This window comes from Lycium ferocissimum, chromosome 9 (genome assembly GCF_029784015.1).
Source record: "Lycium ferocissimum isolate CSIRO_LF1 chromosome 9, AGI_CSIRO_Lferr_CH_V1, whole genome shotgun sequence".
NCBI lineage: Eukaryota > Viridiplantae > Streptophyta > Magnoliopsida > Solanales > Solanaceae > Lycium > Lycium ferocissimum.
In genome coordinates this window covers 28,901,190-28,916,691 of record NC_081350.1, presented here as the reverse complement: position 1 = coordinate 28,916,691, position 15,502 = coordinate 28,901,190, and the positions used below count along the sequence as shown (strand labels likewise).

General features: G+C 34.4%; 1 protein-coding gene across 1 annotated transcript; it reads left to right on the top strand.

Moving 5' to 3' along the window:
* The first annotated feature begins 3,140 nt into the window (after window positions 1–3,140).
* LOC132030174 (protein ENDOSPERM DEFECTIVE 1-like) lies at window positions 3,141–6,052 on the top strand. The gene is made up of 2 exons (XM_059419698.1): window positions 3,141–3,176; window positions 3,918–6,052. Exon 2 carries the CDS (start codon window positions 3,947–3,949, stop codon window positions 5,714–5,716), a length of 1,770 nt encoding a protein of 589 aa, XP_059275681.1. The 5' UTR covers window positions 3,141–3,176; window positions 3,918–3,946; the 3' UTR covers window positions 5,717–6,052.
* The last annotated feature ends 9,450 nt before the right edge of the window (window positions 6,053–15,502 follow it).

The window sequence follows — 15,502 nt, the reverse complement described above, 5'->3', positions numbered from 1 at the left end:
ATTGATGCACCGAATATCCATACCTTAAATTCTTAATACAATGAATCAAATTATTGTAAACCACCGGCACGAAGCTAAATTTCGAAAATAACTTGATTCATTTGAATAACAAACGAAATATGGTTTGTTTTCAAATCAAACAGTGTAATCGGAAATAAATTAAGGAATAATCGGAAGTAGGTTTCTCTCTTTCTATTTACAACATATGCAAACTCGCTCCGAGCCGAGTCAGTGATCTTTCTCCCCAGCTTCTTTCTACGATTCTAGTCAAGCCCTGCTAGTATGCCTCGAGCATAACTACATGGCATAACTAACTCTACTACATATTTATATTAGTAGCTATAGTTTAAAATAATTACATCTCATAGCTAATTATAATACTCCCTCTGTTTCAATTTATGTAAATCCATTTGACTAGCCACGACATTTAAGAAAGAGTAAAGACTTTTGAAACTCGTGGTTTAAAATAAGTCTTGAATATTTGTGTGGTTGTAAATCATTGCATAAAGTGAATTTGTTTCCAAATTAGAAAAGAGGTCATTCATTTTATTTTTATTTTCTTGTATTTTTGAAATTAATTTTATTCTTGTATACAAATGACGATTTTTAAAATGTATACAAATGAATAGAGTGAATTTATTTCGAAAGGAAATAGGTTCACATAAATTGAAACAGAGAGAGTATGTTAAATACAACTTATAGCTACATATATATACAAAGTAGAATATCCCATATCACATTATTCACTTCCAACCTAACCCTCTCATCTCTCTTTCTCCCTCTCCCCCACCCCCTACGCAAGGCGGATGTTTGGATTCGCAAGGTGAGGAGCTTCAATCAAACTCCGTCTTCGCCGAAATTTTTAAGGAACTGTCAGCAATTTTCAATTTTCAACCTTCTCATCCAGTTGGCATCCCTTCTTCTCATAACTGAATTGATGCCATTTCCAACTTGTTGTTTGACTTTAAAAATGCCATTGATTTAGGAATTTCATAATTTTATTGATAATTACTTATAAGATTTTATTCGAGAATGATTTTGCTGACGGCGAAACTGGCCAACGATGTTGTTGTTGTTGACGGCGAACTAGCCGATGACGACCTGTTGTTGACGGCGAACTGGCCGACAGCGAAACTTGTTGTTGTTGACGGCGAACTTGCCGACGGTGGCTTTTGACGGTTAGATCCGATTAGATCTTGGCCGAATCTAACCGGATATACTCAGTTAAACGGTCAGATTTTGCTTTGCCGGAATCTAGCTAACGGTGACCTTTCCAGTCAGATTTCGGTGCCGTATCTGGAAAATCATGTTTCTTTTTAGTGTATTCATTAATTTTTTAGCATACAATTCAGTGTATTCATATTTTTCTGGCATAATATTCAGTGTTTTGTGTATTTTTTTTTTTTTCTTGTATTATGTTTTTTGAGTGTATTCGTTAATTTTATTTCTTGTATACAAATGAATACATTGATTTTTGAAGTGTATACAAATGAATAGAGTAAATTTTATTTCTTTGTATTCAATTTTTGAGTGTATTCATTAACTTTTTTAGTGCAAAATTATGTGTTTTGTATACAACCGATTAAATTTAATAAAGTGAATACATTATAAAAGTAACTATAATGAATACAGTTGAGTTGAATACATTTAAATTGAATACAAAATTCAGCAAATTTTAATGACTGTATTCGTGAATACAGCAACGCAAATACAATAAGTAACAAGTGCTGAGTTTTGCTATATGTTTGCTACGTCATGTAAATAGGTAAAATGTAGCTAAAATGCATAAATAACGCTTCCAAGTTAGTCATTTATGAAATTTTCCCATAAATCAAACATATTTCAATACTTGTCAAAAGAGAAAAAGAAGAACCAACTATGAACGTCGAAATTCATTTTTTTGCGCGGATTGACCTCCGTTTGGGGTGGTCTTTAATTTTTGGCCTTCAAATTGGTGGTTTTTAAGTTTTGCCCTTCGCCTAATACCCTTCTAAGGAGTTATGGGTTCGAACCGATATAAAAATCTAATAAAAAATAAAAAAAAATCGCAAGGCAGATGTTTGGATTCGCAAGGCAAAATTTTGCAAATTCTGCCTTAAGGCAGAGTTTTGAACTCTGCTTTGCGAATCCAAACTCTACCTTGCGAATTTTTTTAAAATTTTTGACTGAGCGAGCGTTCGAACCTGAAATTAAGAAATTTTTAGCGAAGGGAAAAAGTTAAAGACCACCAATTTGAGGGACAAATATTAAAGACCACCCCCAGCGAACGACGATCCTGCAAATTGCCCGTCGAAATTTCCTACAAACTATAGCTAGGCCCAACACAATTCTAGCCAGGCTCAACACTTTTTGGATTGAAGTTTTTGCACAGATTATCCTTCAAATGCACTGGTCTTTAGCTTTTGTCCCTACTGCTTATTTAATGAAAATATCTAGATCTGCTTCACTTGACATAAGTTCTATAACATTTATCTTCGGAAACTGAACTTTTGCTTCGCTCGGCATAAGTTCTGTACGAATTAAGTTATGCAGTATAAGTTGTGTAGTATTTTCAGAATTTGTTGAGTGTCCAGAAACTGGAGTTATGATTTTTGGGGCATATGCTCTTTATCATTTTTTAATTGAATAACATACCTGTTTTTGTTGAGCTTGATGTGTTTTTGGCCTTTTTTTGTTGAGTTTTAAAAGTTTTATTGTGTCTTACATAACTTTTGATATATTATGATGCGAAAACATAAACTTATATCGCGCGAAAAGTGCCGAAAGGAAAAAATAAAAAAATCACAAGTTGAGGGGAAAAAATTGAAGACCACCCGAAGTAGGGACATTTGTGCGAATGACCCCTTTTGGAATTATTGTTGTCCAGCCAGACCCATCTCAGTCAAAGCTCCTTTCTAATGGGCCCGGACCCAATGGGCGATAATTTTACGCCTTTTGGTCCATTATCGGCCGGATATATCGCCAACGGCTAGTTATTTCACTCTCTTCAAACGGCTATTTTTATCACAGCAGTTTAATGTTGTCTGTTTCACTTCCTCTCACATCATCACTCTGTCCTTTGTTTTTTTGTCAAAATTCCTCATTTGACCCTAGTAGGAGAAGAAGGGGCAGTTAGTTACTCCAATTCCTTTCTGAAATTTCAATTGAAACTTCTTCTATACGCTGCATTCAGAATTGTAAGTTCCTTTTTTCTTTCTCCGCAATTTATTAATTTCAACATAATGCAAATCCATTTTTTTGTTTGAGTGTTTTGTAATGGGTAGAATAGAAGTATTTGAATTGGGTTCTTATTTGTTCATAGGGTTTTTAGTGATTTTTTACATGCCCATGTGCATTTTGTTTGGCTACTCATTTGATTATTATGACTCCGCTGCAGTAAACATTTCTTCTTAATATTTTTGTCAAAATCTATATGGATAAGAGATTAAGGTCATAAAAGAAAATATTAGAACTGTATTATTGTTGTATGGAGTATGAGTTTTCAGCAGTATGTGTTTCATTTTCTAATTAACTTAAATCTAGTTATTTGAAATCATTTGATTCATAGTGCACCTTAAAGGTATATATATATATATATATATATATATCTGTGTGTGTGTGTGTGCCCTAAAGGCTAGTTTTTTGAAGCTTGACAGCAATATCTGGAGGAATTTATTGGTATATGAGGTGGATTCATGTTTTTTGGGCATTTCTTAGTTCATGTATTTTTTTCTGTAGCAACCTGTCATTAGTCTGCAGGATCGTCTGGCATATCAAGTGCTTCTTTCGGTTGCTGCTGTTTAGTAATTTTTGTATTAAGATGTATTTGGTATTTTCAATTTTCTTGATTTTAGCGAGCAGAAGCATCCATATATGCATGATCTGTTGATATATCTGTTCATGTTATAGTATTATACTGATTACAATTTTTTCAATAGGATCAAGCTGCCTCAGTTACAAAGCAGTAATGTCCACTGTTCAGCGAAGGCAGCAACCTGTAGATGTTTCGAAGGAAAATGAAGGCGCCAGAATACAACCACAGCAGCTCCCAGATGTTATTCAGTCGAGGGGTGGTAAGATGTCCTCGAGGCCTGACACCCCTATGACAGGTGCTGCTAGGATTATCCCGTCTAGATATAGGCAAACTCCTCAGTCTTTAGTCCGCTCTAGTTCAACAAGTAATCCTGGATATGCATCGGTCAGTGCTGCTGCTAAACTGTTGCAGGAGGTTACTGGTACTCCTATAAATCCTTGTTCAGTGACCAGTGGTGATGGAGCAATTGTCCATAAAAAGCTCTCGAAAGTTTCAACGGGGAATGCTGTAGATGTTGGTGCTGCTGCTGCTACTACTGAGAGCACTTCATGCCCGAATTCTCCGGTCTGCACTCAGAGAAAGCAAATTAAAAATTCCAAGGAAAATGGAGGCACCAGATCACATCAGCAACAACTTGCAGATGCTTTGCAATCAAAAAGTAGCAAGACCTCCTCAAGACTTGACACACCTACCGTGGCTGGTGGTGCTAGGGTTGTCCCGTCGAGATATAAGTTCACTCCTCAGTCTTCACACCGGCACTGTCCAACCAATACCCCTGGAGAAGCAGTCAGTGCCGCTGATAAACTATTGCGGGAGGCTACTGCTACACCTTTAAATCCTTGTAGGGTGTCTCAGGATGATGGAGCATTAATCTCCAGAAAGCTTTCAAAAGTTTCGACTAGTCATGATGTAGATTCTTGTGCTACTGCTACTACTACTAAGGGAAGTTCATGCCCGAATTCTCCAGTTTGCGCCCAGAGCATTAAGACGCGGACACTATCAACGATGAGGTCGTCTATGTCCGAGATCGATAGATGTCTTACAGAGAGAAATAGAGACAATAACAGTAGAACAATTGATGAATGCAGTTCTTATAAATCTTCATCTACTTGCGCTCGTTCACTGCATTTGCCAACAGCCGGCAATGAAAATTCCTCCGTTTGGCAAACTGTTAAACAAAATGACATGCTTGCTTCCATCCCTTCTAGATCATCTTTCAAAATGGGGAGTCTTTGCTTGCCTCCACATCCAACCTCCAATAAATTGGGACCAGATGCAAGGAAAGGAAGGAAGGGCTTCAGCGATCAGGGAGATGTGCATTCATTGAAGTTGCTCTACAATCATTACCTTCAGTGGCGATTTGCAAATGCCAAAGCTGAGGCCTCCATGCGCTCCCAAAGACAGGATAGCGAGACAAAACTTTATTCCTTTGCACACCAGTTGTCAGATTTACGCGAATCTGTTTACCAGAAACGCGCTGAACTTGGGTTTTTGCGAAGGATCAAAGCTTTATCCACTATTGTTGAATCACAATTACCATGTCTTCAGGAATGGGATAACCTGGAAGAGGATTACTCAACTTCTCTATCTGGTACAACTGATGCCTTACGCAATTGCTCTCTTAGACTTCCTATCGGCGCGGAAGTTCAGGTTGACATAAGAGAGTTGGGAGAGTCTCTTAGTTCATCTACAAAGGTGATGGAAATGATCGGTTTGCAAATTCAGAACTTTATGCGAAAGGCAGAAGAAACAGAAAGTTTAATTTCTGAACTAGCTAGGGTGAGTGGTGCAGAGAAAGCTCTTGTTGAGGAATGTGGGGATTTATTATTAAAGACATATATCTCACAGCTGACAGAATGGAGTTTAAGGGGACAGATGATTCAAATGCATCGGAACAGCCTTTATCAAGTTCAGAAAGAATGAAGATTCTAGTCACTATTGTGGAAAACACTACTCGGGGGAATTCTTTTAAGATTGGTGTTTGTCAGCCAATAAAGGGGAGTTCTTTGGAATCTTGGAGACTATCATTTGCATCAGCGGGAATTTCATGTGCAGATTTGAGAATATCTACAATATCTACTTTCTTCCTTGAGTTTTGTTTATGTAACAGGTAAAATTTGTCAACATTATAATAAAGTTGTGCCTTTGGGTCTTGAACACCTCGTTGTAAATGTGTTCCAACTCACGAGGTGTTTTCTCATGAACATACTCAATCCATTTACTAGAAATATTCTTTCTCCGTGCGAAATTTATCTCTGACATTGGGTGTGTGGTTAACTAGCAATTGTTTCATGTCAATGTATCTTGCTGAGAAATTGTTTCATGTCAATGTTTCTTGCTGCGAATTTGTTTCATGTCAATGTTCTTGCTGCAAAATAGGCATCTAAACAACTACAAGCTTCAGAGTACAGGGTTCTCAAATGTTCTTGGATCTTTTTCGGATCTGCTTGAAGATTTCTCCACACTTGATGTGTAGCACTGTGGAATAAGGACATTGAGTATATGTACGTACTAAATAAGCAATTAGGCATTACTCAGGAGGAGATCTCGAGTACCATTTGTGCCATTAGTAGTTATTCAATTAACTTAATGTGTTAACCCTTGAAACTTAAAACTAATGCTTATCTTGAGTAAGGCAGGGTTCCCATGGATTGATAGTGTCATTTAGCAGTGATATTGTCAATTCATCTGCTAAACTGTTCTTTTTGACCTAACTTATGTGATGATGGCTACACCTATTATATTCATTGTATACTCATATCTCAATTTATATGTTTAGGCATTTCATTATGTTTGAGACATGAACTCGTTATCACAGAGCATAGAAGTGGCACGGATTATGACAACATTACAAAATATATTTAACAGATTTCTTAGAACTTTTGTTAAACAAGAGAATTTTTTTCTTTCTAGAAGTTCAAATAGTTGTTTCATCATTAATCAAATCAGCATTCAAACAACCTTCAAGTATATCAGGATAGTCGTATCGAATACTTTTAGTAGTACGATCACATACATAGTCATGTTTATTGGGGATTTCTCTTTAAATATGCTTATAGACATAGATTTTGTTAGCAAATGAATTTATTGGATCAGATTTGCATTTCAACATTCAAGTTTTCCTCTTTGGCTTTTGATCAACAGATCCCCCCGGCCGGTTTCTTCTTAGTTCCAGGTGGGCTGAAGAAAAGGAGATATTTTTTTTTTTTGGATGAAGATATTTTATCTCTTTCTTGTGTATTGATCATTGAAGGTCTTAACATGATGATAAATGTTGGGATTTTATTTAAATATATAAAGAGTTTTAAATAGAAAGGTGTCTTTTTAGTGAAAGGATGTACCTTTTCTAATTAACTGTAACTCCTCCTGTCTATTTAAAGACAATTGGTTTTAGTTGTGAAGAATTAAAAAAACACTCTTTCTTCGCCAATTCCAAAAAGATCAAGTTCTAAGTTCTTGCTTTCTAATATAATTTCTTCACTATTTGCTTAGCGCAGTAACTCATAGGCTTGTCATATCCACTAAAACTATTTGCGCACAATCCCATAACAATCTCGCAGAGGAGAGGGAGCAAATATCGCTTTTAGGAAAGCGTTTCATACGTGTTTCAAGCCTCCAATCCTATGTTCGTTGTTCATATTTTCAAGCATTCATGATTGTGCTCTTCATATATTTTTGTGTTCTCGGATAATATTCTCCAACAATAAATACTTTAGTATAGAAGAATGGCTAAATGTCTGCATATCGACCTTCTGAAAAAAGTTACATTTTTCCAGCAAATGAAGTTAGCAATATACAAGACTTGGCACAAAAGCTAGTCAATATTATTGCGAGCTTACCTACAAAATACCTTTGCATTCCACTGGGGACCATTTATAAGTTAGAAATGATATGGGCAGAACTTTTGGAAATTTTTGAAAGAACACTTGCAAACTGGAAGAAACAATACCTATTTCTTTATTCTCAACTCCTATACTAGAAAGGGCGGAAAAAGAGAATGGATGAGGAGAGGATGGACTTTCTGTGGCAAGGGAACAGAAAAAGAACCTATAATCTGATGAATGCAAGATCACTGGATTTCTGAATGGAGAATGCTAAGAAATAAGAATATCCACTTATGTTGTGGTGAACATGCCCATTTCTGATTATTCTATTGGGCTTAGATGCTGAAAGGTACTTGGGCCATGAGTTAAAAATGAGGAACGACCCAATAGTATGAAAGAATTGGATTATTTGTGATCCAGGTTGAGGACAACTGTCAAAATATTAGTGAGCCAAGCATGGAATTGAAATGACCAGAAAAATGGAGGTAACTACTACAATTGCTAGGAACTTTAATTGCCCAGTGTATGTTATCCAAGATGCAGGAATCCGAGGTTTTAGCATCTGGACGGGAATTTTACAGAGAAATTCGAGTGGACAAACTACGAAAGATGAAAAGAAAAGAAGATGAAGAATAAAATTCAATAGGAAAATGTAGTATATTCAATTGATGAATGTATTGTACAATGATTTATAGAGAATTGGAAGAGAATCAATCTGATAGTTGCTTCTAATTAAAGTAACAACCTGTAACTAACTGTTGGCATGACAAAAGCTAACTAACTAGCTTGACTCGTGTAACTATGTATAGTCAACCCTTGACACAATATTATGGAAAGAGCAGAGCAATGGTCATTGTTTTGGTCAAATCCTGCTATACCGTGCTTTCTAGAGGAAACAAGTTGCATTCTAGATGGGCACATGAAAGCTAATATGGTAAAACAACACCCTAAAAGAAAACTGAGTTTTTATTCATTTGGAAATGAACATAAAGGATTTTAAAAAAATACTACTGGATTGTTATACCTAGAAATTTTTTAACTTTTGACCTAAGGCGGCTACAATATAGCCTTTTCTTGCGTAAAAGGATTCCAAATTCATATATAACAAAAAGAAAAGTTTATTTGTCCACTTTTTGCACAAAACAAATGTCTGGCTAAGGGGATTCAATTGAACCCAATTGACTCCTAACTCTGCACTGCTGACTGCTTGAGTAAGCAACAAATTTAGAGTCTGTTTGATCAAGTTTTTAAAATAATTTATTTTGATAAACACTTTTGTTAAAATACCTTTTCAAAAAAAGAAAATGAATTTTTAGAGATAAGCAATTTGTGTTTGGTCAATTCATGTGAGAACTACTTCTTTTAGTATTTGATAAACTGGTTGTGTTTGTCCAATCTTTTCAAAAAGTATTTTTGATGGTCAATGTTGAAAAGATGTCTTAAGGTTCATTTTACCATTAGTATTATTTAACCAAAGAAATAATTTTAAATATTTTTTTCTAAAAAGGATTTTAATTAACTTTCTATTTAGTTAACATTTAATATATATATATAGCAAGTAAAGATGTTAGAACATTATCATCATCATCATCATCATCTTCACTAGAGTTGAAAATCACACCAAGTTCTAATCCAAGTTAGTGAAAATCTAGAACAAAGTTCATCCATTAATTTGATTTTCCATCTCGGGGTGGTCTAAAATGGATGAGTGATGCTTTACGGGATGTTTTGGGTCCCCCTATGAATGCGGCTAAAGAGATCCATTGTATCGGATAAGGATATAACTAGTCTAAAGGTTCAAACGGTAGTCGGTAAAGACTTATCAAATTCGTTGATGGCATAACCAAAAGTATACTTTGCCAAAAAAAAGATGTCTCAGGATGTTCATCTCTCCGTACAACTTCCAAGGACTAAAAGAGGGGAACATAATTACGGGGCAAAACTTTTCCTTAAGGAATACCTCTACAAAGTACGCCTTAAAAGTAAAAAAAAAAAAAAAAAATGTCACCAAAAGTCGCCCCTCACCATACTTGCCAAGAAGAAAAGAATGAGAAAATAGAATATAGTTAAAAAAATTTTCTTAGACATTAGAAAGATTTTTTCGGACAAAAGAAGAAAAGTGTGCCTTTAAGATAAACATATAGTCCAAAAATCCTAATCCGACATTATCTCCAAGTCCAGGGATATCGCCACCATAGTTCGGATCTTGAAGGAGACACGGTAAATTTTTAATTAAGATAACCAAAAGTATGCCTTTCAAAACTCGCAAGATCCAAATGACGTAGATTTTCCTCGAATGAGTTTTGATTCCATTGCACTACATACTTTAGACACGTGAAGAAATTAGTAAAAGAGGTAATTATGATAGCCAAAGACAAAAGAAGAAAAGAAAGATTCGTTGAAAAGAGCAGCAATGGCTAGAAGACAATATGGATAAAGTAAGGTTTAATAAAGTAGCAATGGAGTTTAATTTTCTCCCACAAAAGGATAGATCAGCGTAAAAACAATAATATAAACAAGTTTTTTTCATCCTTATTTTTTTTTGATTTTCCTTTTTCTTTCTTAGTTTTCATTTTTCTTGATTTTCGATGATGGAAAGCCTTAACCAGTTGTTAAGTCATAGACTTCAGTTGAGATTTTCGTATTAAAGATATACAAAAACCTGGATTGTTTAAACATTTGATAAAAACTACATTAAATTTTCCACTGAGTTCTTTGAACTTTCTTTGAAATTTTAAAATATTGAAAAAAACATAACCCCCCTCTCCTTTTGATATCAGAGCCAAAAGATTTTTGGACCTTAAAATATATATATATATATATATATATATATATATATATATATATATATATATATATATATATATATACTATATATATATATAAATTTCTATGAGACAACATAGTTTTAGTAAATACATAAGTTTTCATTATCTTATGATATACCTTACTCGACAAAAACTAAGAAACACTAGAAAAACAAGAAGATTTCTTACTAAATACGTTAATTACTTAGAAACCGTACATAGAGAAGTTCTAGAAGCTAACACAAATGTTTTCGAGAATTATCTCCCAAGTTTTAGAAATAATCTCCTTTGGAAAATACGGTTTTTAAGACAAGATCCAAATACGTAAATATTCGGCAGTAGAAGAATATATTAGATATATAGAAAGACAAAAAAAGTTTATTCGTTAGGATAATATATGCAAGATCATTATTTAGAAGTTAAACAAGAACTAAATAGGCTATACCCAGAGTATATTAGATTAAGTAATTCTAAAGAAAATCATCCAAGGTTACAAGAATTAATAGACATAATATCAGGATTAGAATATAGGTTATTAAGATACACAACATCTAGAAAATCCTCTCAAAAACAAGTATAAAGATGATTTAAACCATATTAGTTACTTTATATGAGAACACAACTTTTTGTTAAACAAATAGCTATTAACTATTGGTATTTATACAGGGACATATATATATATATATATATATATATATATATATATATATATATATATATATATATATATATATATATTGAAAAAAAAAAAGGAAGAGGAGGTAAGGATTGTATTTATATTTAAGAGATATATGGGTTAAACTAATGAAAAATAGCGTTTAGTAAATATAAGATTTTGAGAAGAATATTAGTTTCTTGAAAGAAATGACTTTCTGCTTTTGTTTCTTGGAAGAAGCAGAAATTTATAGCTCGCTTCCAACAGTAAAAAAATTCTTATGCCGAAAAACATTATTTAGCAGAGAACTTTAATAGAATTTAGAATTCTTCTTTCTTCATTTTAAACTTATAACCTTCAAGTCATGAAGCATTTTGACGAGAATACCTAGTTCTTAGATTAGGTATATGAAATGAATTATGTACTTAAACTACATATGATTATTACGGTAAGTGGTCTTCCTCAACTACACTCCAAATTAATTGAAAATTGTTATAAAATAAAGGCTATAAAGTATATAGACCAAAGACAATTATACAGAAAGAGATTGATATATTATTCAACATTTAACTTAAGAGAGATTTAGAGAGAGAGATTTCACAGTCTATATAACATTCTACAAATGGAACTCCTTATTGCCCAAGCAAACTTAGTGGCCGAGTTTTCTTGCCATCCAAGTTTACTTGGTGGACATCCAATTTACAACACTCCCCTTTGGATGTCCATTAATTAGATGAAGTGCCTCGTTAAAATTTTATTAGGAAAAACCCCGTGGGAAAAAGAGTGCACATAACTAGTAATACGCTTTAAGAGCTGCCACATTAAAAACCTTAACAGGAAAATCCAATGGGACAAAACATTGGTTAAGGGAAAAAGAGTACAACGCGTATTTTACTCTCCCTGACGAAAACCAAAATTCAGATGTCAGAGTCTTCACATTCCAATCTTCAATATCATCTTCTTAAGAGTTGAAGTTCGCAAAGATTTGGTGAACAAATCTACAGGATTGTCATGGTGAACAAATTTGCAGGATTGTCACTTGAACGGATTTGTTGCACATCAATATCACCATTCTTCTGGAGATCATGTGTGAATAATAATTTTGGTGAAATGTGCTTCATTCTATCTCCTTTTATGAAGCCTCCTTTTAATTGAGTTATGCATGCAACATTGTCTTCATATAATACTGTGGGTCTTTTTGCATCATACCTCAAACCACATCTTTCTTTGATGAAATGTATCACTGATCTCAACCACACACATTCTCTACTTGCTTCATGAATAGCTATTATCTCAGCATGATTCGAAGAAGTAGCAACAATGGTCTTCTTTGTAGATCGTCACAATATAGCAGTACCTCTGCATGTAAACAGGTAGCCTGTCTGAGATCGAGCTTTATGTGGATCAGATAAATAACTTGCACCTACATAGCCAACAAGATCTGCACTACCATTCTTAGCATAAAATAGACCCATATCGGTAGTTCCCTTCAGATCTAGCAATATATTCTTAGTTCCGTTCCAATGTCTTCGTGTAGGAGAAGAGCTATATCTTGCTAGCAAATTAATAGCAAATTAGCAAGATACATAAGTGCACCAATTGCACAAAGATATGGTACTTCAGGATCAAGAAGTTCTTCATTTTCATCCTGAGGTCAGAACGGATCTTTACTCGTTTCAAGTGAGCGAACAACCATTGGAGTACTTAACGGGTGCACATTATTCATGTAAAATTGTTTTAAAACTTTTTTGGTATAAGTAGATTGATAGATAAAGATCCCGTCTGCTAAATGTTCAATTTGCAGTCAAAGGCAAAGTTTTGTTTTTTCGAGATCTTTCATCTCAAATTCTTTCTTTAAATATTCAATCGCCTTTTGGAGCTATTCTGGAGTTCCAATTAGGTTTATGTCATCAACATAAATAGCAAGTATAACAAACTCTGATTTTGTTTTCTTAATAAAAACACATGGACAAATGGCATCATTTATATAACCTTCATTTATCAAGTACTCACTGAGACGATTATACCACATGAACCCTGACTGTTTTAAACCATATAATGAACTTTGTAATTTGATTGAGTACATTTCTCGAGACTTTGAACTAATTGCCTCAGGCATTTTAAATCCTTCAGGAATTTTCATATAAACTTCATTATCAAGTGAGCCATAATGGTAAGCAGTAACCACATCCATCATATGTATTTCAAGGTTTTCATGTACAGCTAAATTGATGAGATATCGAAATGTTATGCCATCCATAACGGGTGAATATGTTTCTTCATAGTCGATACCGGGTCTTTGAGAAAATCCTTGTGCAATAAGGCGTGTCTTGTATCTCACAATTTCATTTCTCTTATCCCTTTTCCGCACAAAGACCCATTTGTGGCCAACTGATTTTACACCATTAGGTGTTTGGACTATCGGTCCAAAAACTTCATGTTTAGCAAGTGAATTCAATGCTGATTGAATTGCCTCTTGCCATTTTGGTCAATCATATCTTCGTCTACATTCTTCGATAGATTGAGGTTACTGATCCTCAATATCTTTCATAATATTCAGTGCAATGTTATATGCAAAAACATTATCCATCATAATCTTCGATCGATTCAAATCTATCCCATCACCAGAAAAACGTAATGACAATTCTTTATTCACTTGAGTCTCAGGTTCCCTGATATCTTCAGGAGTATCAGGATTAATCATATCTTGAATATCTTCATGATATTCTTTCATAGTGTCATTCATATCATTTTTCGTGTTTTTTTCTAGGATTTTTATCATTGGAACCCAATGGCCTACCAAGCTTCAGGTGTGTATGAGATTCAGATGCTATGACACTAGTAGTTTGTCCCTTTGGGACACCAATTTGGATAGGCACATTCTCTGCAAGGATATGTGACTTAGTTATTCTTCCAAATCAGTAAATGCTTCTGACATTTGATTTGCTATTTTCTGTAGGTGGATGATCTTCTGGATCTCCTGTTCACATATAAGGGTACGTGGATCAAAATGAGAAAATGATGAAACTTTTCACGCAGTTTCTCTTTTGATTTCTTTTCTCTCTCCCACTATTGTGGAAAATTTGTTTCATCAAATCAACAATCGGCAAATCGAGCAGTGAATAAATCTCTCGTTAATGGCTTAAGGTAACGAATAATAGAGGGTGATTCAAAACCAACGTATATTCCTAACCTTATTTGGGGGCCCATCTTAGTGCGTTGTGGTGGTGCTACCGACAAATACACAGCACAGCCAAAGATTCGGAGATGAGCAATATTTGGTTCATGACCAAATACTAATTGTGACGGGGAGTATTTATTATAATGAGTCGGTATGAGGCGAATAAGAGATGCTGCATGTAGGATAGCATGACCCCAAAAGGTAGTGGGCAACTGTGTTTTCATATATGGCGGTCTTGCTATTAATTGTAGACGTTTAATAAATGACTCAGCAAAGCTATTTTGGGTATGAACATGAGTTACACGATGTTCAACTTTTATCCCAACTGATAAACAATAATAATCAAAAGCTTGGGATGTAAATTCTCCGGCATTATCGAGGCGTATAGCCTTAATGGGATAATGCGAAACTTGTGCCAATAATTTCATAAACGCCGGGTTGAGAGACGATAGGGGACACACATGAGACTATCTTGAAGATGTGTCTATTAGGACCACATATATCCCCATGTATGTGCTTTAGAAAGGCAGGGGATTCAATGTCAACTTTCATTGGTGATGGCTTAGCTATTATTTACCTTGAAAACAAGCGGTACATGACAATTCACCACTTTCAAGAATCTCTAGGTTCTTAAGTGGATGCCTATTTGAATTTTCAATAATTCGTTTCATCATTATTGATCCAGAGTGACCTATTCGGTCATGCCAAAGCACAAAAGTACTTGAATCATTAAACTTCTGGTTTATGATCGAGTGTGCTTCAATTATACTAATTTCTGCATAATACAGGCCAGAAGACAAAGTTGGTAATTTCTCTAAAACATGTTTCTGATCGGAGACATTCTTTGTAATTCCAAGATATTCATTATTTATTTCATTTAGTGACTCAACATGATACCCATTACGGTGGATATCTTTGAAACTTAATAAGTTTCTTGGGGATTTAGAAAAGAATAATGCATCTTCTATAACAAGTTTCGTTCCCTTGGGCAGAAATATAATAGCTCTTCCGGAGCCTTCAATCAATTTCGAATTGCCAGAAATTGTACTAATATTTTCCCTTTTCCTAAGCAAGTGAGAAAAGTATTTCTCATCTTTGAATATGGCGTGAGTTGTTCCACTATCAATCACACAAATATCTTCATGATTGGTCATTGATCCAAACAAAATTTGACGAATTTCCATATATTCTTAAAAAATGAACAAATTGACAAAGTGAACATTAAAGTAGATAATATTATTA

Excerpts from the sequence above, each read along its gene's own strand:
- LOC132030174 (XM_059419698.1), top strand. The coding sequence starts at position 3,947 with ATGTCCACTGTTCAGCGAAGGCAGCAACCTGTAGATGTTTCGAAGGAA.